This window comes from Bufo gargarizans, chromosome 9, assembly GCF_014858855.1.
Source record: "Bufo gargarizans isolate SCDJY-AF-19 chromosome 9, ASM1485885v1, whole genome shotgun sequence".
NCBI classification, from domain to species: Eukaryota; Metazoa; Chordata; class Amphibia; order Anura; family Bufonidae; genus Bufo; species Bufo gargarizans.
The window spans coordinates 102,883,585-102,908,065 of NC_058088.1; the positions used below are offsets into that span (position 1 = coordinate 102,883,585).

At 49.7% G+C, this 24,481-nt stretch overlaps 1 protein-coding gene across 3 annotated transcripts in view; it reads right to left on the reverse strand.

The window, feature by feature from the left end:
• Positions 1–24,481, reverse strand: part of LAMP2 (lysosomal associated membrane protein 2) — a 65,566-nt gene that overhangs the window by 20,967 nt on the left and 20,118 nt on the right. For all 3 annotated transcript variants that reach the window (XM_044305383.1, XM_044305385.1, XM_044305384.1), the window contains exons 5-8: positions 11,723–11,934; positions 10,599–10,721; positions 3,088–3,142; positions 2,797–2,964 (exon numbers count right to left, since the gene is read on the reverse strand). In XM_044305383.1, coding sequence (XP_044161318.1) covers positions 2,797–2,964; positions 3,088–3,142; positions 10,599–10,721; positions 11,723–11,934 — 558 coding nt within the window. The remainder of the gene's footprint in view (positions 1–2,796; positions 2,965–3,087; positions 3,143–10,598; positions 10,722–11,722; positions 11,935–24,481) is intronic.

Consider the following 24,481-nt stretch of genomic DNA (forward strand, 5'->3'; position numbering starts at 1 on the left):
TGAGGGTCTCAGTGGTCAGATCCCCTCCAAATCTAACAAATCTCGAATTCTGTGGATAGGAGGAGATAACTTCTAGCCAGAATACCCCCGTAAGAACCTTTCCTGACTTCCACCTTCCTTGTGAAAGGCAAACATGATACAGTGAGGAACAGAAGTATTTGAACACCCTGCGATTTTGCAAGTTCACCCACTTAGAAATCATGGAGGGGTCTGAAGTTCACATTGTAGGTGAATCCCCACTCAGACAGAATAATTCTCTCTCTCTCTCTCTCTCTCTCTCTCTCTCTCTCTCATTGTTCATAAGTATTTGAACACCTGAGAAACAGCAAGCATTCTGACTCTCAAAGCTCAGTGCCCTTAAAAAGTCGACCTCTACTCCACTCATTAATCTAACTTCGTAGCACCTGTCTGAGCTCTTTAAGGACGCCTGTCCACCCCACAGTCAGTCGCCAACTACTACCATGGGCAAGACCAAAAGACACCAGAGACAAAGTTGTGGACCTCCACAAGGCTGGAAAGGGCTACGGGGCAATTGCCAAGCAGCTTGGTGAACATAGATCAACTGTTGGAGCAATTGTTATAAAATGGAAGAGGCTAAAGACGACTGTCAGTCTCCCTTGGACTGGGGCTCCATGCAAGATCTCACCTCGTGGGGTATTACTGATGATAAGAAAGGTGAGGAATCAGCCCAGAACTACAAGGGAGGAGCTGGTCAGTGACCTAAAGAAAGCTGGGACCAGTTTCAAAGGTCACTGTCAGTAGAACACTACACCATCATGGTTTCAAATCATGCATTGCACTGAAGGTTCCCCTGCTCAAGTCATCACATGTCCAGGCCCATCTGAAGTATACCAATGACCTCAATGATCCAGAGGAGGCATGGGAGAAAGTTATGTGGTCAGACAAGTAGAACTTTTTGGTCTAAACTTCACTCGTCATGAGTGTAGAAAAAAGACAGATGAGATGCATCCCAAGAACACCATCCCTACTGTGAAGCATGGGGGGTGCTTTTCAGCAAAGGGGACAGGACGACTGCACTGTATTAAGGAGAGGATGAATGGGGCATTGAAGATGGGTCGTGGCTGGGTCTTCCAACATGACAACGACCCGAAGCACACAGCCAGGATAACCAAGGAGTGGCTCCGTAAGAAGCATATCAAGGTTCTGAAGTGGCCTAGCCAGTCTCAAGACCTAAATCCAATAGAACATCTTTGGAGGGAGCTGAAATTCTGTGTTGCTCAGCGACAGCCCTGAAACCTGACAGATCTAGAGGAGATCTGTGTGGAGGAGCGGGCCAAAATCCAGTGCAGTGTGCACAAACCTGGTCAAGAACTACAGGAAACGTTTGACCTCTGTAACTGCAAACAAAGGCTTCTGTACCAAATATTAAAGGGGTTCCGCACTTTTTAACTGATGATCTATCCTCTGGACAGATCAGCTTCTGGTCGGCGGGGGTCCGACACCCGGGACCCCCGCCGATCAGCTGTTTGAGAAGGCAGCAGTGCTCCAGCAGCGCCGCGGCCTTCTCACTGTTTACCGCCGGCCCACTGACGTTACGACTAGTATCAACTAGAGTGGGTGGGGCTAAGCTCCATTCAAGTGAACAGAGCTTAGCTCCGCCCACGCTAGTTGATACTAGTCGTGACATCACTGGACCGGAGGTAAACAGTGAGAAGGCCGCAGCGCTGCTGGAGCACTGCTGCCTTCTCAAACAGCTGATCGGCGGGGGTTCCGGGTGTCAGACCCCCGCCAATCAGAAGCTGATGATCTATCCAGAGGATAGATCAGTTAAATGAAAGTGCAGAACCCCTTTAACACTGATTTTTTCAGGTGTTCAAATACTTTTGTTCAGCAGTCCAAGACAAATACATTCTTTAAAAAATCATACAATGTGATTTCCTGAATTTTTAATTTTTTTTTTAATTCTGTCTCTCAAAGTGGGAATTAACCTACAATGTAAATTTCAGACCCCTCCATGATTTCTAAGTGGGAGAACTTGCAAAATTGCAGGGTGTTCAAATACTTGTTCCTCACTGTATATCTCCCCAGTGCTATAAAATATCAGCAACCATACACACACTGCGCCAGTATCAGTCATCAGAAGGGGGTGGTCTCAAAATACACCACCAGGTGAGAGAAAACTTTTTATAGCAGAGTTGCACTCAGTCCTATCCAGTAAGAGTGGCAAAAGGGTGTGGGGGGGGGCGGTGGGTGAAGACTAAAAATATGGTGCTTGCGTCAAACACTAAAGTTTTTCAACATATTTACTAACATAAAAAAAAAAAAAAAAAAAGGGTATGTATGTTGATTTGATCGGGTTTTTAAGAGATGTTGCTAGGTGTGCTAGGTGTGCAGTAGGGTATAAAACCCAAAGATCACACAAGGATCCATTCGGCTACACCCAGACAGGACATAAATTAAGTGGGGGGGGGGGGGGGGGGGGAATAAATAAAATATTATGAGATTCATCATGGAGCAACATTTGGGTCAAAATTCATGTCTCATGTGGATTTTGTAAAGGTTGGCATGGAGAGTCACTCAAATTGGAATGCCGACTGAAAATCTGCAGTTTGTCAATACAAGAGCGGTGATGAGCTTTCAGATTTGGATAAAGTGGAACAAAACTCATTTTGAGAAGTTTCCTCATTATCCATCTACCTGAATAGATGCTGTGCAAGTGCAGGTACGCACAGCCACATTTTGTTTCAGCAGTGTTACTAAAATGTAGATCCCCAGCCCACAGGAGAGAGGCAGGAGAATAGACTGATAACTTGGTCACAACACAGACACCCTTACCTGTAGCGTATGTCGCATTCTTTACACCAAAGGGCTGAACTCTGACATCAAAAGTATTAACGTAGAGGTCATCAGACACCGTGATGGTTTGTTCTTTGTGGCACAGGTATGAACTTCCCAGCGACGCTTCCCACAAGCTCAGGTTGCTGTTTGTTCTTACAGACATACCTGTAACACAATTGAGACCCCACAATGGAACGTGTAAGACATTAGTGTTTGCAACCACAAATAGAAGATAGAAGCGTGCAAAAAAGACGGAGCAGCTAATAGATAGATAACGCAGGTACTTGCCTGAAGCGTTCACGAGAGTGACATTAACCTCTTGAAGATAAAAGTTCTTATTTTTCTGTAGGTTGTAGAAAAAAAACTTAGATCAGTAACCAATGGTAACACAACAAGTGTATTAATCCCCCAGTGTAACTGAACGTGCATTTTTGCAGCGGGTTTGGTCAAATGGACATAAATTTCCTTCCAATGGATGGCACAGGTACAAAAGCCGTGTCTGTGCCATTCACAGAAGGAGATAACAGTGACTGCAGGATCTAAAAAGGTTTGACAGGGCAACTAACAAGCCCTATACCCCTGGAAAGTGATCGCTGGGTGCCAAAGGTGCTGTGGCAGCCAGAGGGCCTTATACTAGCCCCCATGGCTGCCATCTGAGCATTAGGCCCTGCCAATAGGATACCTGTGTTTCTGAAAAGGTATAATAAAATCTCATAAAATAAAATCTATTAAAAATGCTTTAACCACTTCCTGACACATCCTTCCAGACACCATATCATGTTCAAACAGTGAATATAAAATAAGGGGGGCAGGGAATTGGCATATAATAGCGATTCCCAACCAGTGTGCCTCCAGCTGTTGGCATGCAGGGAGTTGTAGTTTTGCAACAGCTGGAGGCACACTGGTTGGGAAACACTGTTATATGCCCATTAATTAAACCCTTGTACAAAGGAAAAGTAAAGCAGTTGTCCAAAGCAAACAAATTCAAGCTTTAATTTCAAAGTGTCCACATTTACCTATGCAAACAGAAAAAATGGCTCTTGGAACATCGGGAGTAAAAAAAAAAAAAAAAAATGGTCTACGGTGCCAATAGGTTAGAGCCAATACAGGCAGCTCTGTATGACTGAATACTACACAGTCAAGACACATTATTATGACCACTTCCTACTTTCGATGCAGTCATGTGGTGAGCTGGCTTGGTGGGTATATACGGTGTGGATAGGCTGTCTGCACATATATTCCTTGCTTCGGTCATGGGCAATAGGGACAATTTATCCAAGTTGCCAAAAGGGATGATTATTGGCGTTCGAGCCAAGGCTGGCAGTATTAGGCCTCATGCACACGACCGTTGTGTGCATCCGTGGCCGTTGTGCCGTTTTCAGTTTTTTTTTCGCTGACCCATTGACTTTCAATGGGTCCGTGGGAGAGAGAGAAAGAGAAAAAAACAAAAAACAAAAAACAAAAAAAAAAAAAAAAAAAAAACGGAAAATGCACCGTTTGGCAGCCGCATCCGTGATCCGTGTTTCCTGGCCGTGAAAAAAGGAGATTTTTGTATAACTTACCAGTTAAATCTCTTTCTCGCTCTTCCTTGGGGGACACAGACCTTGGGTATAGCTCAGCTCCCTAGGAGGCGTGACACTAAGTAAAACTGTTAAGCCCCTCCTCCATCAGCTATACCCTCAGCCTGGAGATAGAGGCTACCAGTTGCGTGTCCAAGTAGTGAAAGGATAACAACCAATAACGGAAACAACCAGCCAGCAACCCAACGGGGCGCCAGACCATAACCCTGTAACCAAACACAGAAGGGTGGGTGCTGTGTCCCCCAAGGAAGAGCGAGAAAGAGATTTAACTGGTAAGTTATACAAAAATCTCCTTTTCTCGCCCATTTTCCTTGGGGGACACAGACCTTGGGACGTTCAAGAGCAGTCCAAGAAGGGAGGGACCACAAACCCAAGGCGGACCACCACCAGAGCATCAGGAAACCGCTGCCTGCAAAACCAGGCGGCCCAAAGCAGCATCCGCTGATGCATGCGTATGCACCCTATAGAACTTTGTGAAAGTGTGCAGAGAGGACCAAGTGGCTGCTTTGCACAACTGTTCAGCCGAGGCCCGATGCCTCTGCGCCCAGGAAGCTCCGACTGCTCTGGTGGAATGAGCAGTGACGCCGAAAGGCGGAGGTCTGCCCTTGGCTCGATAAGCCTCAGACACCGCCAGTTTAATGAAACGGGCAATAGCCACCTTGGAGACCGCCAACCCTCTGCGCGAACCCTCCGGAACCACAAACAGGGAGTCCGTGCGCCGAAAGGACCCGGTGACCTCCAAGTAAATCCTCAACGCCCTGACCACATCCAGACGGTGCAGTTCCCGTTCTCTGGGGTGGGAAGGAGAGGGACAGAGCGACGGAAGGACGATGTCCTCATTGATGTGAAAGGCGGAGACCACCTTTGGCAGGAAAGTCGGGACAGGCCGAAGCACAACCTTATCCTGGTGGAAGATCAGGAAAGGTTCGGAGCAAGAAAGAGCCGCTAACTCCGACACCCGTCGGAGAGACGCGACGGCCACAAGAAAGATGACCTTGCAGGACAGAAGGCGAAGGGAGACCTCCCGTAAAGGCTCGAAGGGGGCTGATTGGAGCGCCGAGAGCACCACATTCAGGTCCCAGGAAGGAACTGGAGGGCGGTACGGCGGAACAGAGTGAGCCACCCCTTGTAAGAAGGTCTTAATTGGCCCTAGAGGGGCCAGGGGACGCTGGAGAAGAATAGACAGCGCCGAAATCTGACCCTTCAGAGAACTGAGGCACAGCCCCAGGTCCAGACCCGACTGGAGGAAGGACAGGATTGTGGGAAGAGAAAACCGGAGAGGTGGGATGCTCCGGGACTCACAGAACCCCAGATAGGACCTCCAAACCCGATAGTAGATCCTAGAGGATACGGGCTTACGAGCCCGGATCATGGTGCGGACTACGTCCGCGGAGAAACCCCGTCGCGTTAAGACGGCGGTCTCAATAGCCACGCCGTCAAACGTAGCGAGCCTAAATGCTCGTGGAAGATCGGTCCCTGAGAGAGAAGGTCTTCCCTGGAGGGCAGTGGCCACGGTGCGTCTGCCAACAGCAACATTAGGTCGGCGTACCAAGACCGGCGGGGCCAATCCGGGGCGATTAGAATCGCGGGGACGCCCTCTGCCGCGATCCTCCGAAGAACCCGTGGCAGGAGGGGAAAAGGAGGAAAGACGTACAGAAGGGAGAATTCGCGCCACGGAAGGACGAGCGCGTCGGCGCCGTATGCCTTTGGGTCCCGTGCCCTGGCCAGGTATAGGGGGACCTTGTGGTTGAATTTGGAGGCCATGAGGTCCACGTCGGGGCGACCCCAGCGAAGACAAAGGGCTTCGAACACCTCTGGGTGCAGGGACCATTCTCCCGGGTCGATGGTGGACCGGCTGAGGAAATCCGCCGCCCAGTTGTCCACCCCCGGGATGTAAATCGCAGATAAGGCCGGCACGTGCGTCTCCGCCCAGAGGAGAATGAGGGTCACCTCTTGCATCGCTGCGAGTGCCTCCCTGATGGTTTATGTATGCCACAGCCGTGGCATTGTCCGATTGGATCCGAACAGGGTGGCCCCTCAGCAGATGGGTCCAGTGTCTGAGGGACAGAAGAATCGCCCTCAGTTCCAGAATATTGATTGGAAGTCTGGACTCCGATAGAGACCAAACGCCCTGGACGGACCGGGGAGGGAAAACCCCCCCCACCCCTGTAAGCTGGCATCTGTGGTAATCACCAGCCAGTTCAGTGGAAGGAAGGACTTCCCCCTTAGAGGGATATGCAACCACCAGCCGAGGGAAGCCCGAGCCAGGGGAGGCAGAAGAAAGGTCCTGTCCAGACTCCTCGGTGATTTGTCCCAGGCCGACAGAATTGCCCTCTGAAAGGTGCGGGATCGGAATTGTGCGAACGGCACCGCTTCGAAACAGGCAACCATCTTTCCTAACAACCGCATGCTGGATCTGAGGGAAGGGCGGTGATGACGGAGGAGACTGCGAACCGACCCGCGAAGGGCCAGACGCTTGTCCGACGGAAGGCGGACCTCCGCCAACTCTGTATCCAGGAGCATCCCCAGGAAGATCAGCCGTCTGGAGGGGGTAAGGGAAGATTTGGGGTGGTTGATAATCCAACCGAACCGCGTCAGGGTCTCCAGAGTGAGTTCCACACTGCGGGATGTCTGAGAGAAGGAGGGTGCCTTGACCAGGATGTCGTCCAAGTATGGGAGAAGAAAAACACTTCTTGAACGTAGAAGGGCCAAGACAGGGGCCAGGACCTTGGTGAACACTCGAGGAGCCGTCGCCAGACCAAAGGGAAGGGCGACGAATTGGAAGTGATCGTCCCCCACCGCGAAGCGCAGGAAGCGGTGATGACATGGAGCAACCGGAACGTGGAGGTATGCATCCTGAATGTCGATTGAGGCCATGAAATCCCCTCTTTCCAGGGAGGCCACTGCGGACCTGAGAGACTCCATCCGGAATCTCTGCAGTCGGAGAAAACGGTTCAGGCGTTTTAGGTCCAAGATCGGACGCACTGAGCCTTCCTTCTTGGGAACCACAAAGAGGTTCGAGTAGAACCCCCTGAACCTTTCCGTCGGAGGCACGGGGGCGACGACACCCTTGTCCATTAGAGAGTGAATGGCCGCGAAGAAGGCGGCCACTCGTACGGGATCTCGCGGAGGACGGGATCGGAAGAAACGGTCCGGCGGAATGGACGCAAATTCGATTTTGTATCCGCAAGATACAATCTCGAGCGCCCATGCGTCTGAGATGTGGGCCCGCCATACGTTCCTGAATAGGAGAAGGCGGCCCCTGTTTGGGGCGGAGAAAGGACACGCCGGCCTGTTCAGAGCTGGGGGGGTCATCGTGTAGCTGAAAGGTATCACGGATGCTAGTGACAAGATGCCCCACCGCGGACGCCAATTTGGATGGAAGCTCTGAGTCCATGTCCACGTCCGAATCCGCCAGTTCTCCCTCAGAAAGCGTATCCCTTTGAGAGGATAGACTTGACTGAGCTCGCACGCATGGCGGAGAGAGCGAAGCATCTGGAGAAGATGTGCGCTCAACCCTTGAACGTTTCTGAGTATGCCGGGCCCTGGAAGATTCGCTGGGAGGCAGGGAACCAGTGGGGGCGGCAGAAACGGTAGTCCCAGCGGGTGCGACAGGGATTGTGGCAGCCTGCGGGAGAGGCGGTCTATCCACAAGACGGCCCACTACGTGTGTAAGGCTTTCCACCGCCTGAGACAGAGACCTAGCCCAGTCAGGGGGTTCAGAGGCACCGGGGGGCGCAGCGGGAAGTGGGCCCTGCACCGGGGCCTGACATGCAAGGCAATGCGGCTCAGATTGCCCACGCGGAAAAAGTTCCTTACAGGCGGTACAGGCATGGTACCAGGGTTTGGGGGCACCTGTGGGATCTGACATGCTGAAGTGTGGTTGTACTCTAATATAGAGACCACAAAGGGTTATAGCAGCTATGACCAGGAGGGTTAGGAGAGGGTTAACTGTCCTACCAGTGCCTCAGAAGAACGTCAGGAGATGGCCCAGATCAGCAGCAGCAGAGAAGCAGTGAACAGCAGTGAGCAGCAGAGAGCGCCCACAGAAGCCGAGCGATGTACACAGGAGGTTAGAGTCCCCCACCGTGTCCCAGCTTCCTGTCAGGAGTGAGGAAGCGCGGGAAACCTCAGCAGAAAGCGCGGGGAACAAGCTCCGCCCCCTCCAGCGCTTGAAATGTCTCCTGTGAAGGAGAACGTAGCTCCGCCCCCAAAATGACGCGCGGGTAAGCCCCGCCCCCTGCCGGGACCGCTAAGCCCCGCCCCCCGTTCTCGGCGGGGAGAGAGAGAAGAGAAAAATGGAGTCAGCCCCGAATGAGGGGGAGGGGAGAAAGATAGCAGCGTGGGGGGGAACGGCGTGGGGGTGCTGAGGATGCTGCTGTGCTGCATTGTCCTGCAGATGAGCGCTCAGAATGAGCGACCACGGGTGCCCCCCTTACCCAGAGGGGTAGATGCTGCAGATAGGGACGGGGTATGGGCTGGAATAGCCATCTCACCGTCCGACGTCTTCACCCTCAGTCCTTTCCAGCAGGGTCGCCCCTTCAGCCACTGGCACCGCAGTGGCAGGAAGCTGGAAGAGGGGCTTGGCGTGCGGGCGACCCCCTAGCTGGCGGGATGTAGGGGAGCCATTGCTGCCCAGATCCTCCTATTGCTTCTGTGGGGGAGGCAGCAGTGCAGATAAGTTGGCACTGGCGCAGCTCAACCCCGGGAGAGCAGAGAGGTCTAATGCGTCTCTGGTATCCCTAGGAAAAAATAAAATAACAAAATTAGAAGAAAAAGTAAAAATAACAAGGAGAAAACAGCCCTGCAGTAGCAGGGAGTGTCTTGCCTCCTTGGACACTAAGCTAAAACTGGTAGCCTCTATCTCCAGGCTGAGGGTATAGCTGATGGAGGAGGGGCTTAACAGTTTTACTTAGTGTCACGCCTCCTAGGGAGCTGAGCTATACCCAAGGTCTGTGTCCCCCAAGGAAAATGGGCGAGAAAATATGACCTGTCCTATTTTTTTCACGGCCAACGGTTCACGGACCCATTCAAGTCAATGGGTCCGTGAAAAATCACGGATGCACACAAGATTGTCATCCGCATCCGTGATCCGTGTCAGTTTTTTCCTATCATTTCAATGGCAAACTTGACTTACTTTTTTTTTTCATTTTTCATGTCCGTGGATCCTCCAAAAAACAAGGAAGACCCACGGACGAAAAAACGGTCACGATCATGGACCTACGGACCCCGTTTTTGCGGACCTTAAAAAAAAAAAAAACGGTCGTGTGCATGAGGCCTTACTGAAACTGCAGTCAGGAACTGTTCTCGTGATGCTGTGGAGACAGTGTATGGTAAGTGGACAAACCATTGTGAATAAGCGACATTGAAAGAGGTGAACATCGCTTAAGAAGGTGCGTGAGACAGGACCGACAGGCTACAGTAGAGCAGCTTACCATGAAAATGAATCAGGGGGCTACCGTTTGTGTCCAAGATACTTCACGAACCCTACTGCATATAGGGCTCCGAAGCAAACAGTTGGTCACCGCAGCTCTAACAAGGTTGCATTGGTTAAAAAGCTTCAGTTTTTTGCAGCAGTGTCAGAATTGGACCTCCACTGATTGGCAAAGGGTTGCCTTCTCTGACAAGTCACATTTTATGCTTCAAAGAATGGACGGTTGTTAGTGTGTCAGGCATGAAAAATCAGTGATCACACTGTGCCATTGCTGGAATAACACAAGCTGGTAGTGGCAGCGTTATGGTTTGTGGCATACTCTGGGCACAATCATCCATGTGGAAGGCACTCTACTAATTTGGGTATCCTTGTAGATCACGTACAGGAAGTGTCCAACATTGGCTGGAAAAGCATGACCAAGCCTTTCAAGTACTACCCTGGCCCCCCGATTCCTCAGACTTTAACCCAATTAAGCATCTGTGGGACCACCTTGTTAGTCATGTTCACTCTATGGATCCTCCTCCACGCACCCTCCAGCAGCTGTGGGATGCACGGCAGTCAGCATGGCTCCTGATACCAGTGACAACCTACCAGGACCTTATTGAGTCACTCCCAGCTGCTGTCCATGCTGCACATGGCGGTTATGCTGCATATTAGCTGGTGGTCATAATAATGTGACTCGACTGTGTATAAAGTAGACTGGAAAATACAAAATCAGGTACTTTCATGTCGAAATAAAGAATCGCCTCTTCATAAAGCAAGGGAAATATCGCTCAAATACTTACAACCAAGAAAAGAAATTCCACAATAGTGCCATTGTCGTTGAGCCTCAGAAGAGCACTGTCGTTGCCACAGCTTCCAGAACTATTGGTATTTTTAGGATCAATATTAAGTGGGGTCCAGACAGTCTAGAGAGACCGAAACACAAAAATCAGTCTGTGAAAAAGAGTAATTTAGTCAGAATGTCTTAAAGGAACACACCAGGCAATAGTTATATAGGGTGTTAAGCCCAGTGTGTGCCTAGTATTGCTAAGGGCCATCCGTCTCCTATTAGAAAAGAGGAGGTGGGCTGTGCAGACACTGTGCTTCCCTGGGAGACAGAAGGCTGGGCACAGGAGTCTTAGGAGTTAAAATTGCATAGAAAGGGGGAATATAAATGTAATCTAATGCTCCGTTACATTCACTGACCTGCGATAATTCATGAAGCAGCCGCTGGAAGTAGAAGCACTGCACAGTGAGCCGGCTGCTACATGAATTATCACAGGGATCGCAGGTCAGTGAATGTAACGGAGCATTAGATTGCATAGAAAAGGGGAACATAAATGTAATTTTAACTCCTAAGACTCCTGTGCCCAGCCTACTCTCTCCCAGGGAAGCACGGGAGGCGGAAGCCGTGTCTGCACAGCCCATCTCCCCTTTTCTAGTAGGAGACGGATGGCCCTTAGCAATGTTCTCATTTGAAGAGTGCTGCTAAGGACCATTTCAGCCCCAGTTTTCTACCAAAAATAAACATTTTGGCTAAATAAAGTCTATTGCAAAATGGTTACTTATCACTTGCCCTACACTTAAGCAAAAATAAAAAATAAAACATGACAGTTATCCTTTAAAAGGTTTTTTGTTTATTTTCTCATTTGATACTGCCCCTGCATAATTATAATAAATCTGGGATAACTCCTTTAATCTCTCCTCCAGAAGGGAAAAAAACAAAAAAAAAAACACACACCTATCTGGGCAGTAAAAAGCCTATATAGGGTCTGACTCAGCAGCTACATGAAAGAGTAGATGAAGAATAGTAGTAATCAACTGAAGACATTATAGAAAGTCCCGGAGGCTTACATTGGTTCCAAACTGAACACTTGGCCAGTGACAAGACGACGCAACTCTTCAAACTAGTGAGCAATATTCTTACCTTTCCATCAACAAGCAGAGTGGCATTAAGCTGCAGACCCATGGAAGCCAGGAGACATGTCTCTGTCCCATTTAAAACCGTATAGTTGCCGATGGTGGGATTATCCACAGGTTTTGTGGTTGGTGTTGGGGTGGTTGATGGCGTGTTAGGTGTAGTTATATTAGGAGTAACTGGAGCTTGGGTCGTTGAGGCATCCGCGCTGCAATGAAACTCTGAAATGAAGTGAGAACAACCATCTTATTTAAGAGTAATCCAGGTTGCCATCCCCACATACATTCATAACAGCTTAAAGAGGTTCTCCAGGATTTACAAATTGATGACCTATCCTCAATGGGGCAGAGTTGCACCTGGGCCATGTGACCGCTGAACGTGAAGTTACATGGCCTAGGAGGAGTCCTAAGCACTCAGGGAGTCGGACCCCCACCGATCAGATATTGATGTCCTATCAATATGTAAATCCCAGACAACCCCTTTAAGAGCATCTGGCGGCAAATGTCATTCTCAATACTAATAATTCCAAATTAGAAAGTCAGCACTGCTCTTCAAGTACTGTTTCCGTTATATATTTTAGCTTTCAAGCATACGTACATCAGTAGTGCCCACACTTAAAGGGCTTCTGTAACCCCAGTGCTCCAGACAAAAAAAAATACCTAGTAGCCATTGGCTCCTGAACTGAAAAATTTAGGAGCCAAATCAAATCAAAGTTTTGGTATCGTGACAACGCTACTCCAATCAGATGGGCATAGGGTTGTTTTGATACCAAAATTTTGATTCGCTTTCGTCACCATAAAAAAGTATTGCAATACTCAATACCACGCAAAAAATAAAAAAAAATAAAAACACCAAAGAAATTTGCGTGCATTTCGCATTTTATGAAACATTCAGCCCATAATAGAACAGTCCTATCCTATTTTTTGGGGTGACAAGGTGACTAAAAAAATGGCGAATGCTCACCGCATAGGAGATATTTTTTAATAATTTAATAGTTTGGACAGCGCTGTGTAATATGTTTATTTATTTATTGTTTATATATTTTATATGTAAAATTGGGAAAGGGGGGGGGATTTAAAATATTTTAGGGTACTTTCACACTAGCGTTTTTCTTTTCCGGCACCGAGTTCCGTCACAGGGGCTCTATACCGGAAAAGAACTGATCAGGCATATCCCCCTGCATTCTGAATGGAGAGCGATCCGCTCAGGATGCATCAGGACGTCTTCAGTTCAGTCAGTTTAATTGATCAGGCAAAAGAGAAAACCACAGCATGTTACGGTTTTATCTCCGGCGAAAAAAAAAAATGAAGATTTGCCTGAATGCCGGATCCAGCATTTTTTCCCATAGGAATGTATTAGTGCCGGATCTGGCATTCAAAATACCGGAATGCACCCGCACTAAATCCGGACCCATTCACTTCTATAGGGCTGTGCACATGAGGGGTGATTTTCACACATCACTTGTGCGTTGCGTGAAAATCGCAGCATGTTCTATGTTGTGTGTTTTTCACGCAACGCAGGCCCCATAGAAGCTAATGGGGCTGCGTGAAAATCGCAAGCATCCGCAAGCAAGTGAGGATGCGGTGCGATTTTCACTCATGGTTGCTAAGATGAAAGTCTATTCCCTGTATTATTTTCCCTTATAATATGGTTCTAAGGGAAAATAATAGCATTCTTTAATACAGAATGCATAGTAGAAGGTCAATATAATAAACATTGGTGGCGCAGTGCGCACCCCCCCCCCCCCATATAATAAACATTGGTGGCGCAGTGCGCGCACCCCGCCCCCCCCCCCCAACACCCCAGTTGGTGTGCCCCCCCCTCAATATAATAACATTTGTGGCGCAGTGTGCACCCCCCCCCCCCCCCCCCCCATATAAGAAACATTGGTGGTGCAGTGTGCCCCCTCAATATAATAAACATTGGTGGCGCAGTCTCTAACTAAGTCGGATCTTTAGTTCTTTTCACCTGTGACTCATTTGATTCCTTCTCCCTGTACCAGTCAGTGACTCAGAGCTGCTAGTGCTTGGCTTGCCTCAGCTCTGATTGGTTGGTGGGCGGGGAGGGGAGGAGCTGGCAGAAGCAGCTTCCACTCTAGGATCAGATTACACTCCTCCCCAGCCCCTCCCCTCCCTGCTGCCAGCGTCTCTGCTGTTTTGTGCTGTGACGGAGCCGACTCAGACTGAGGAGAACATCGGCGGCGGCGGGGCAGAGAACTATCAGCTCCTGTGCCCGCCGCTGTTCTACTACAGAGCTGCCGCGGAGGGTCTAGTCGCAAATGGCGACATGACTAAAAAGTCGCGATTTGTGAAATCTAAGTCGCATTGGCGACCATTTTGGTCACCATCTGGAGCCCTGCACCCCACTAAACAGTTTATGCCTACATAATCTAATAATTTTGGTTCAGTAGATTGTGTTAAAAACGTACTTTTAAAATATGCAAATTACCTTGCTACCAGCAAGTAGGGCGGCTACTTGCTGGTAGCAGCCGCATCCTCCAATCCTAAAGACGCCCCCTCCTCATGTTGATTGACAGGGCCAGTGAACGGGATCGTCCTCTGGCTTGCCCTGTCTGCTATCAAGATCTCGCGCCTGCGCCGTAACGGTATTCAGTCGGCGCAGGCGCACTGAGAGGCGGACGCTCGCTCGGCCGCTCCATCCTCAATGCGCCTGCGCAGATGACGTCATCAAGGCACCTACTCAAATATACAGATACTTATATATGACACGTATATAAATATCTGTATATATATATCTGAGATATAGAGAATATGAATATATTCTCATTCAAAGAGTTTTCTTTATTTTCATAACTATGAAAATTGTAGATTTACACTGAAGGCATCAAAACTATGAATTAACACATGTGGAATTATATACATAACAAAAAAGTGTGAAACAACTGAAAATATGTAATATTCTAGGATCTTCAAAGTAGCCACCTTTTGCTTTGATTACTGCTTTGCACACTCTTGGCATTCTCTTGATGAGCTTCAAGGGGTAGTCACTTGAAATGGTTTTCACTTCACAGGTGTGCCCTGTCAGGTTTAATAAGTGGGATTTCTTGCCTTATAAATGGGGTTGGGACCATCAGTTGCGTTGGAGAAGTCAGGTGGATACACAGCTGATAGTCCTACTATCAGGACTGTTAGAATTTGTATTATGGCAAGAAAAAAGCAGCTAAGTAAAGAAAAACGAGTGGCCATCATTACTTTAAGAAATGAAGGTCAGTCAGTCCAAAAAATTGGGAATACTTTGAAAGTGTCCCCAAGTGCAGTCACAAAAACCATCAAGCACTACAAAGAAACTGTCTCACATGCGGACCGCCCCAGGAAAGGAAGACCAAGAGTCACCTCTGCTGCGGAGGATAAGTTCATCCGAGTCACCAGCCTCAGAAATCGCAGGTTAACAGCAGCTCAGATTAGAGACCAGGTCAATGCCACACAGAGTTCTAGCAGCAGACACATCTCTAGAACAACTGTTAAGAGGAGACTGTGTGAATCAGGCCTTCATGGTAGAATATCTGCTAGGAAACCACTGCTAAGGACAGGCAACAAGCAGAAGAGACTTGTTTGGGCTAAAGAACACAAGGAATGGACATTAGACCAGTGGAAATCTGTGCTTTGGTCTGATGAGTCCAAATTTGAGATCTTTGGTTCCAACCATGTCTTTGTGCGACGCAGAAAAGGTGAATGAATGGACTCTACATGCCTGGTTCCCACCGTGAAGCATGGAGGAGGAGGTGTGATGGTGTGGGGGTGCTTTGCTGATGACACTGTTGGGGATTTATTCAGAATTGAAGGCATACTGAACCAGCATAGTTACCACAGCATCTTGCAGCACATGCTATTCCATCCGGTTTGCGTTTAGTTGGACCATCATTTATTTTTCAACAAGACAATCACCCCAAACACACCTCCAGGCTGTGTAAGGGCTATTTGACCATGAAGGAGAGTGATGGGGTGCTGCGCCAGATGACCTGGCCTCCACAGTCACCGGACCTGAACCCAATCGAGATTGTTTGGGGTGAGCTGGACCGCAGAGTGAAGGCAAAAGGGCCAACAAGTGCTAAGCATTTCTGGGAACTCCTTCAAGACTGTTGGAAGACCATTTCAGGTGACTACCTCTTGAAGCTCATCAAGAGAATGCCAAGAGTGTGCAAAGCAGTAATCAAAGCAAAAGGTGGCTACTTTGCAGAACCTAGAATATGTCAAATTTTCTGTTGTTTCACTTTTTTGTTATGTATACAATTCCACATGTGTTAATTTATAGTTTTGATGCCTTCAGTGTGAATCTACAATTTTCATAGTCATGAAAATAAAGAAAACTCTTTGAATGAGAAGATGTGTCCAAACTTTTGGTCTGTACTGTATATCGCATACACAAATTATATATATATATATATATATATATATATATATATATATATATATATATATATATATATATATATATATATATCTCTCTCTATCTCAAATACATATATGACATATATACAGATATTTATATACGTGTCATATGTAAGTATCTGTATATTTATTGAGTAGGTGCTTATTAACCACTTCAGCCCCGCTAGGTGAAACCCCCTTCATGACCAGAGCACTTTTTACACTTCGGCACTACACTACTTTCACCGTTTATCGCTCGGTCATGCAACTTACCACCCAAATGAATTTTACCTCCTTTTCTTCTCACTAATAGAGCTTTCATTTGGTGGTATTTCATTGCTGCTGGCATTTTTACTTTTTTTGTTATTAATCAAAATGTAACGATTTTTTTGCAAAAAAATGAAATTTTTCACTTTCAGCTGTAAAATTTTGCAAAAAAAACGACATCCATATATAAATTTTTCGCCAAATTTATTGTTCTACATGTCTTTGATAAAAAAAAAAATGTTTGGGCAAAAAAAAAAAATGGTTTGGGTAAAAGTTATAGCATTTACAAACTATGGTACAAAAATGTGAATTTCCGCTTTTTGAAACAGCTCTGACTTTCTGAGCACCTGTCATGTTTCCTGAGGTTCTACAATGCCCAAACAGTAGAAAACCCCCACAAATGACCCCATTTCGGAAAGTAGACACCCTAAGGTATTCGCTGATGGGCATAGTGAGTTCATAGAACTTTTATTTTTTGTCACAAGTTAGCGGAAAATGATGATGATTTTATTTTTTTTATTTTTTCTTACAAAGTCTCATATTCCACTAACTTGCGACAAAAAATAAAAAATTCTAGGAACTCGCCATGCCCCTCACGGAATACCTTGGGGTGTCTTCTTTCCAAAATGGGGTCACTTGTGGGGTAGTTATACTGCCCTGGCAATTTAGGGGCCCAAATGTGTGAGAAGAACTTTGCAATCAAAATGTGTAAAAAATGACCGGTGAAATCCAAAAGGTGCACTTTGGAATATGCGCCCCTTTGCCCACCTTGGCAGCAAAAAAGTGTGACATGTGGTATCGCCGTACTCAGGAGAAGTTGGGCAATGTGTTTTGGGGTGTCATTTTACATATACCCATGCTGGGTGAGAAAAATATCTTGGCAAAAGACAACTTTTCCCATTTTTTTATACAAAGTTGGCATTTGACCAAGATATTTTTCTCACCCAGCATGGGTATATGTAAAATGACACCCCAAAACACATTGCCCAACTTCTCCTGAGTACGGCGATACCAGATGTGTGACACTTTTTTGCAGCCTAGATGCGCAAAGGGGCCCAAATTCCTTTTAGGAGGGCATTTTTAGACATTTGGATCCCAGACTTCTTCTCACACTTTCGGGCCCCTAAAAAGCCAGGGCAGTATAAATACCCCACATGTGACCCCACTTTGGAAAGAAGACACCCCAAGGTATTCAATGAGGGGCCTGGCGAGTTCCTAGAATTTTTTTTTTTTTTGCATAAGTAAGCGGATATTGATTTTTTATTTTTTTTTCTCTCACAAAGTCTCACTTTCCGCTAACTTAGGACAAAAATTTCAATCTTTCATGGACTCAATATGCCCCTCACGGAATACCTTGGGGTGTCTTCTTTCCGAAATGGGGTCACATGTGGGGTATTTATACTGCCCTGGCTTTTTAGGGGCCCTAAAGCGTGAGAAGAAGTCTGGAATATAAATGTCTAAAAATGTTTACGCATTTGGATTCCGTGAGGGGTATGGTGCGTCCATGTGAGATTTTATTTTTTGACACAAGTTAGTAGAATATGAGACTTTGTAAGAAAAAACAAACAAAAAATTTCCGCTAACTTGTGCCAAAAAAAATGTCTGAATGGAGCCTTACCAGGGGGGGGTGATCAATGACAGGGGGGTGATCACCCATATAGACTCCCTGATCACCCCCCTGTCATTGATCACCCCCCCTGTAAGGCTCCATTCAGACATCCGCATGATTTTTTACGGATCCATGGATACATGGATCGGATCCACAAAACGCATGCGGACGTCTGAATGGAGCCTTACAGGGGGGTTATCAATGACAGGGGGTGATCAGGGTAATCAGGGTGATCACCCCCCTGTCACTGATCACCCCCCCTGTAAGGCTCCATTCAGACATCCGCATGATTTTTTACGGATCCATGGATCGGATCCACAGAACGTATGCGGACGTCTGAATGGAGCCTTACAGGGGGGTGATCAATGACAGGGGGGTGATCAGGGCGTGTATATGGGTGATCACCCGCCTGTCATTGATCACCCCCCTGTAAGGCTCCATTCAGACGTCCGTATGCTTTTTGCGGATCCGATCCATGTATCCGTGGATCCGTAAAAATCATACGGACGTCTGAACGGAGCCTGACAGGGGGGTGATCAATGACAGGGCGGTGATCAATGACAGGGGGGTGATCAGGGAGTTTATATGGGGTGATCATGGGTGGGGGGGGGGGGGGGGGGGGGGGTGTAGTGTAGTGTGGTGTTTGGTGCGACTGTACTGACCTACCTGAGTCCTCTGGTGGTCGATCCTAACAAAAGGGACCACCAGAGGACCAGGTAGGAGGTATATTAGACGCTGTTATGAAAAAGGAGATTTTTGTGAAACTCACCTGTAAAATCTTTTTCTCGTCTTTTCCATTGGGGGACACAGACCATGGGTATAGCTTAGAGGTATTAGTAGGAGGGACACTATGCAAATGAAAGAGCTCCTCCTCCTCGGGCTATACCCCCAGACTCCACCAGGAGGAACTCAGGCGTTGCACAAGCAGTAGGAGAAGGCGCAAGAAAAAATCATGGAAACCATCGGACCAAGCCATAAGGTCCAACCAGAAACAGAAAAACTGAACTAAAGACCCCTCCTGCAACAGGAATAATGGGTGGGAGCTGTGTCCCCCAATGGAAAAGACGAGAAAAAGATTTTACAGGTGAGTTTCACAAAAATCTCCTTTTCTCGTGCTTTTTTCCATTGGGGGACACAGACCATGGGACGTCCAAAAGCAGTCCATGGGGTGGGAAAAAATATCAGCACCGCCAGGAGGAACGCCCCAACGGTCAAACAGGAACCACAGCCTGCAAAACCCTGCGGCCAAAGCCGCATCAGCCGAAGCCAGTGAATGCAACTGACAAAAATTTGCAAAGGTATGCAAGGACGACCAGGTGGCCGCCGTACACAGCTGAGACGCAGAGGCACGACTGCGTCTTGCCCAGGAAGCCCCCTCCGCCCCAATGGAGTGAGCGGCAATTCTAGCCGGGGGAACTCCACCACAAGTGTGACAAGCCGCGGAAATAGCCAAGCAGATCCAGAGCGCCAAGAACGGCGGACGGAAGCAGTAGCCGCGAGACACCTTCAGGACCCGTACAACATCCAGGGAATGCAGAGTGCGTTCCTTGGGGTTAGCCGGAGAAGGACAAAAGGAAGGCAGGACAAGATCCTCATCAAGGCGGAAGGGAGAGACCACCCTGGGCAAAAAGAAGGGGACTGGACGGAGCACAACTTAATCCTGGTGGAAAACCAGAAAGGCTCCTGACAGGAAAGAGCGGCCAGCTTCGACACCAGTCTGACTTAAAAGCTCGTGATGGGACGTGAACTCACAGCCACTGCATAATAGCCCAGAACTTTAATCACTACGCTATGTAGCTGTATCAGAAGCTATGGTCACAAGGAAGTCCAGATGAGAACAGTCAGAGAGACCCTCCTCAAAGGCTCGAAGTGGGCCGACTGCAGAGCGCGCAGAACCAAATTGAGATCCCAAGGAGACAAAGGGGGAACATACGGGGAACCGAATGCGCCACCCCCGAAGAAAGGTCACCACCAGACCCTTAAGAGCAAGGGACCTCTGACGGCCCGCGCCGAAACCTGACCTTACAGGGAACTAAGCGACAGTCCCTGCACAAGCCCAGACTGAAGAAAAGACAGTACCATCAAGATGGAAAACCGAAGGGGAGGGAACCCCGAACCCTCAAAAAAGGATAGGAAGGCCATCCAGGTACGATAGTAAATCCGGGAGGAAGAAGACTTCCCCGGACTGATCATGGTCCTAACCACTGAATCCGAGAACCCCATCTTTATCAGGATGGCGGTTTCAACAGTCACGCCGGTAAACGAAGAGACCGCAAATTCCGGTGGAAGAACGGGCCCCTGAGACAGTAGGTCCTGTCCGTCGGGAAGAGGCCATGGGGCGTCCGCCAGCAACCGAGCCACGTCCGAAAAACCACGCGCGGCGAGGCCACTCTGGGGTGATGAGAACGGTCGGAGTCCCTTCCGCCTCGAACTGGCGTAGACCCTTTGGTAGGAGAGGAAAACAGAGGAGGCTGAAGTCCTGCCACGGAGACACCTGCGCATCCATCCGTACGCCTCCGGATCTCGGGCGCGAGCCAGGACCACTGGGATCTTGTTGTTGAACCCGGACGCCATTAAGTCCACATCCGGACGGTCCCATCTGTGGCAGATTTCTTCGAACCCTTCTGGATGCAGAGACCACTCGCTTGGATCCACCGTGTTGTGGCTTAGAAAGTCCGCTGTCCAGTTGTCCACTCCTGGAATGCAAACTGCTGACAACACCGGAACGTGCGTCTCCGCCCACGTCAGAATTCTCTTCACCTCCTGCATCACCATCCGGCTGCGGGTCCCGCCCTGATGGTCGATATAGGCCACGGCCGCGGCATTGCCCGTTTGAACCCGCACTGGGAGGCCCGCAAGGAGAGAGGTCCAATAGGAGAGAGAGAGCGGAAAAAAATCGCCCTCAGTTCCAGAAAGTTGATTGGAAGGCGAGACTCTGCCGCCGACCAAATTCCTTGAACCGTGCGAGACTGGAAAACGCCCCCCCCCAACCCAGGATGCTGGCATCGGTGGCGGCGATCGTCCAGGAGAATGCGAGAAAGGAACTCCCCGACCTCAGGTTCTTTGGGAACAGCCACCAAGGGAGAGCTGCCCGAACCCGCTGAAAGGTAAAGGATCTCCTGTTGCGCCAGGCGAGTGTGAAATTTGGCATATGGAAGGCCTCGAAAGAGGCTACCATAAGACCCAGGACCTGCAAGTATTCCCGAATGGAGAGGCACGGGGAGCGCAGCAGATGCGACACTGCCCCCTGGACCTGGGAGGACTTGAAGGCTGATAGAATACTTTGGCAGCCGAGGTGTCCAAAATCACCCTCCGGGAGGAGAGCCTCTGGGACGGGAAGAGGCAGGAGTTTGGGAAAGTTACCAGCCAGCCGAACCGTTCCAGGGTCTGAACAGTGATCCGGACGCTGTCCGTGGTCTGCGGTAGAGAGGGGGGCCTCTATCCGGATATCGTCCCGATAGGGCAGCAAAGGAATGCCCCTGGTACGAAGAAGCGCCATGAGCGGTCCAGGACCGTGGCAAGGACCCGCAGGGTGGTCGCCAACCCGAAGGAAGGGCGACAAACTGACAGTGTCGACCCATAATGGCGAAGCGCAGGAATCGATGGTGGGATTCCGCAATCGGGACATGTGATAGGCCTAGGAGCAGCAGGGTGGGTTGACTGGGCCCTCTAGTGCCGGGAAGGCTGGTGCAAAGGAAGGCCTCTTTGCGGGCGACCTGAGACCCCCGGCGGAGGAAGCAGGCGACGGCCTACCAGATGAGAAACGGCAAAAGGCATGCAGAGATGAACTCGTCCAGCTGATCCCCATAAGGTCTGGAAACCCCAAAGGGGAGATTAGCAAGGGAACGCTTGGTGGAGGCGTCAGCGTCCCACACCTTCAATCAGATCTCTTCGCGCTGAGTGACAGAGATGGCCAACCTGCGGGCAAAGAGGGAAACAATGTCCCTAGAAGCTTCGCAAAGAATCTTAGAAGCCTGAGACATCTGGAGAACCAACTCCAGTGTGTTAGTAGCCGCATCTCGTACCGCCAGTTCCTGGTGGTAGTGTTGTAACCACACCGAGAGAGCACTGGCTACCCCTGCTGAGTGAAAGGTAGGTCACAGGGACGCGCTGCCAGCGAAAAAAGGACCTGGAAGAGAGTCTATGCGTCTGTCTACAGCATCCTGGAAAGAGGAACTGACTAAGACAGGAAGGGCCACATAATTGGCTAATCCGGCCACCGGAGGATCCACCTTAGGGGGAGGAGACACCTCTCCTCGCCGTCAGCAGGGAAAGGAAAGTATATTCATGCGCTGGGTGGTCGAGAACCTTATTAAGACTACCCCAGGCCCTGGACATGACCGCGGAAAAATCCCTCATGGACCGGGAACATGGTAGTCTCCGACTGCCTGGACGGAAAAAGGGGGAACTCCTGACCAGTGGAAGGAGGAGAATCCCCTTGGAGAATAAAGGTGGCTCGGACAGTCACCACTAAGTCAGCCACCCTGGTGGAGAGCCGAGGCGAGGGGTCCCGCTCCATGACCTAATCAGAGCCGGAAATTCTCCTTCAGACTTGCGCTCCCTAAGGGAGGGGAGAGTCGCCCGAACGCGCCTCTAGACGAGGGGGGGGGGGGGGGGGGGAGCCAGAGCCATCCGAGGAGGGATGCTGCTGCTCACGCTCCCTGTTAGTAGTCGGGCGTCTTCTGTGGAAAACCACTTAGAGAGGTGGTTGGCGTCACAGGATTTGAAAATGCCCTATAGTCCAAAAAGGACCTGGCTCGTCCGAGCCGGATAATTCTCCTTCGGATTACTCTCCCTAGGGAGGGGGAAGAGCAGTCCGCAAGCGCCACCGGCGAGGTGAGGGGGGTGGAGAGACGGAGACATCCGAGGTGGGATGCTGCCGCTCACGCTGCCTCTTCGTAGTCAGTCACCCACTGTGGGGACCACTGAGAGAGATGGAGTCGTTAGCGCCACAGGATTAAAGGACATGGTTGCCTTGGCGACTAAGACCAATTTAGCGGCCGCGCTGGACATGGCAGATGCCCAAGCGGGGACCGCAGGCCCCCAGGGACGTGGAGGAGGGGGGTAAGGCAGGGATGCAGGTAATACTTATCTGCTCCTGCAGAACTTCTCCCTCGACTCCAGGACCAGCAGGGATGCACCTCATCAGGCTTCTGACTCCTTGTCCAGGAGTGCAGTGTTCTGGTGGAGGGTGGCAGCAGGAGACCCAGTAGCTGGTGGGATACCGGAGCTGCAGGTCGAACCCGGATCCACTTGTCTTCTTTGGGGGGCAATGGAGGCAGCGTCCAAGGACGGCAGCGGGCATTCCACGGGGGACCAGGAAGGCGCCATGCCGACCTGTGTCCCCATCTAGAATAATATAAACAAACAATTTTTGAAGGCTGAAAGGGGCTTTGAACTCAGAAAGCCTGGACATGGGGCAGCAGCAGCAGTACCACTGAGCTACCAGCTTGCCTGGCACAAAACGGAGTAGAGTGATGAGGAGCTGCACGGCCATGAGCAAACAGAGTCTCCGGTGTAAGGAGAGTCAGAGCGGCATGCCGAGGCTCCGCCTCCCCGAACGCGTCATTATGGCGCGAAAAAAGCGCGCGAAAATAAGCGCACGCGCGAAAATATGCGCGGAAATAAGCGCACGCGAGAAAATATGCGCACGCGAGAAAATATGCGCGAAAATAAGCGCACGCGCGCGAAACACCACGTGGAGGAGCGGCCTGCCGCGCTGAGGGAGCACAGCAGCCAAGGCCCGACGAGAGAAGCGCTGAAGCCCACAGTTTAAGGGGGAAGAGATGCCAGTACTCCAGTGCCAAAATGAAGAAAGTGTCAGGATCCTTCTTCAAGCTCACCCAGGTAGCCACAGACAAATAGACACAGAGGGAGGGGGAGGGATTGGGCAACACTTATCTGCTCAGCTGCTCCCTCGATGTCCAGACCAGCAGGGATGCGCCTCTTCAGACTTCTGACTCCAATCCAGGAGAACAGTGATCTGGAGGAGGGTAGGCAGCAGGCGTCCCAGCAGCTGGTGGGATGCCGGAGCTAACAGGTCGAGCCCGGATCCACTTATCTTCTTGGGGGGAAATGGAGGCAGCCAGGCAACGTCCCAAAGACGGCGGCGGGCACTCCACGGAGGACCAGGAAGGCGCCATGCCGACCTGTGTCCCCATCTAGAATAAAAATAACAAAAAGGAGTAGAATCAGAGAGTGTCAACCTCCTTCACCAGACACTAAGCAAAGACTGAGTTCCTCCTGGTGGAGTCTGGGGGTATAGCCCGAGGAGGAGGAGCTCTTTCATTTGCATAGTGTCCCTCCTACTAATACCTCTAAGCTATACCCATGGTCTGTGTCCCCCAATGGAAAAAAGCACGAGAAACAGCGTCTAATATACCTGTTAGGGGTTAAAAAATTCGGATCGCCGCTGGCAGGCTGGAGATCCACTCGCTTACCTTCTGTTCCTGTGAGCGCGCGCGCCTGTGCGCGTTCACAGGAAATCTCGCGTCTCGTGAGAAG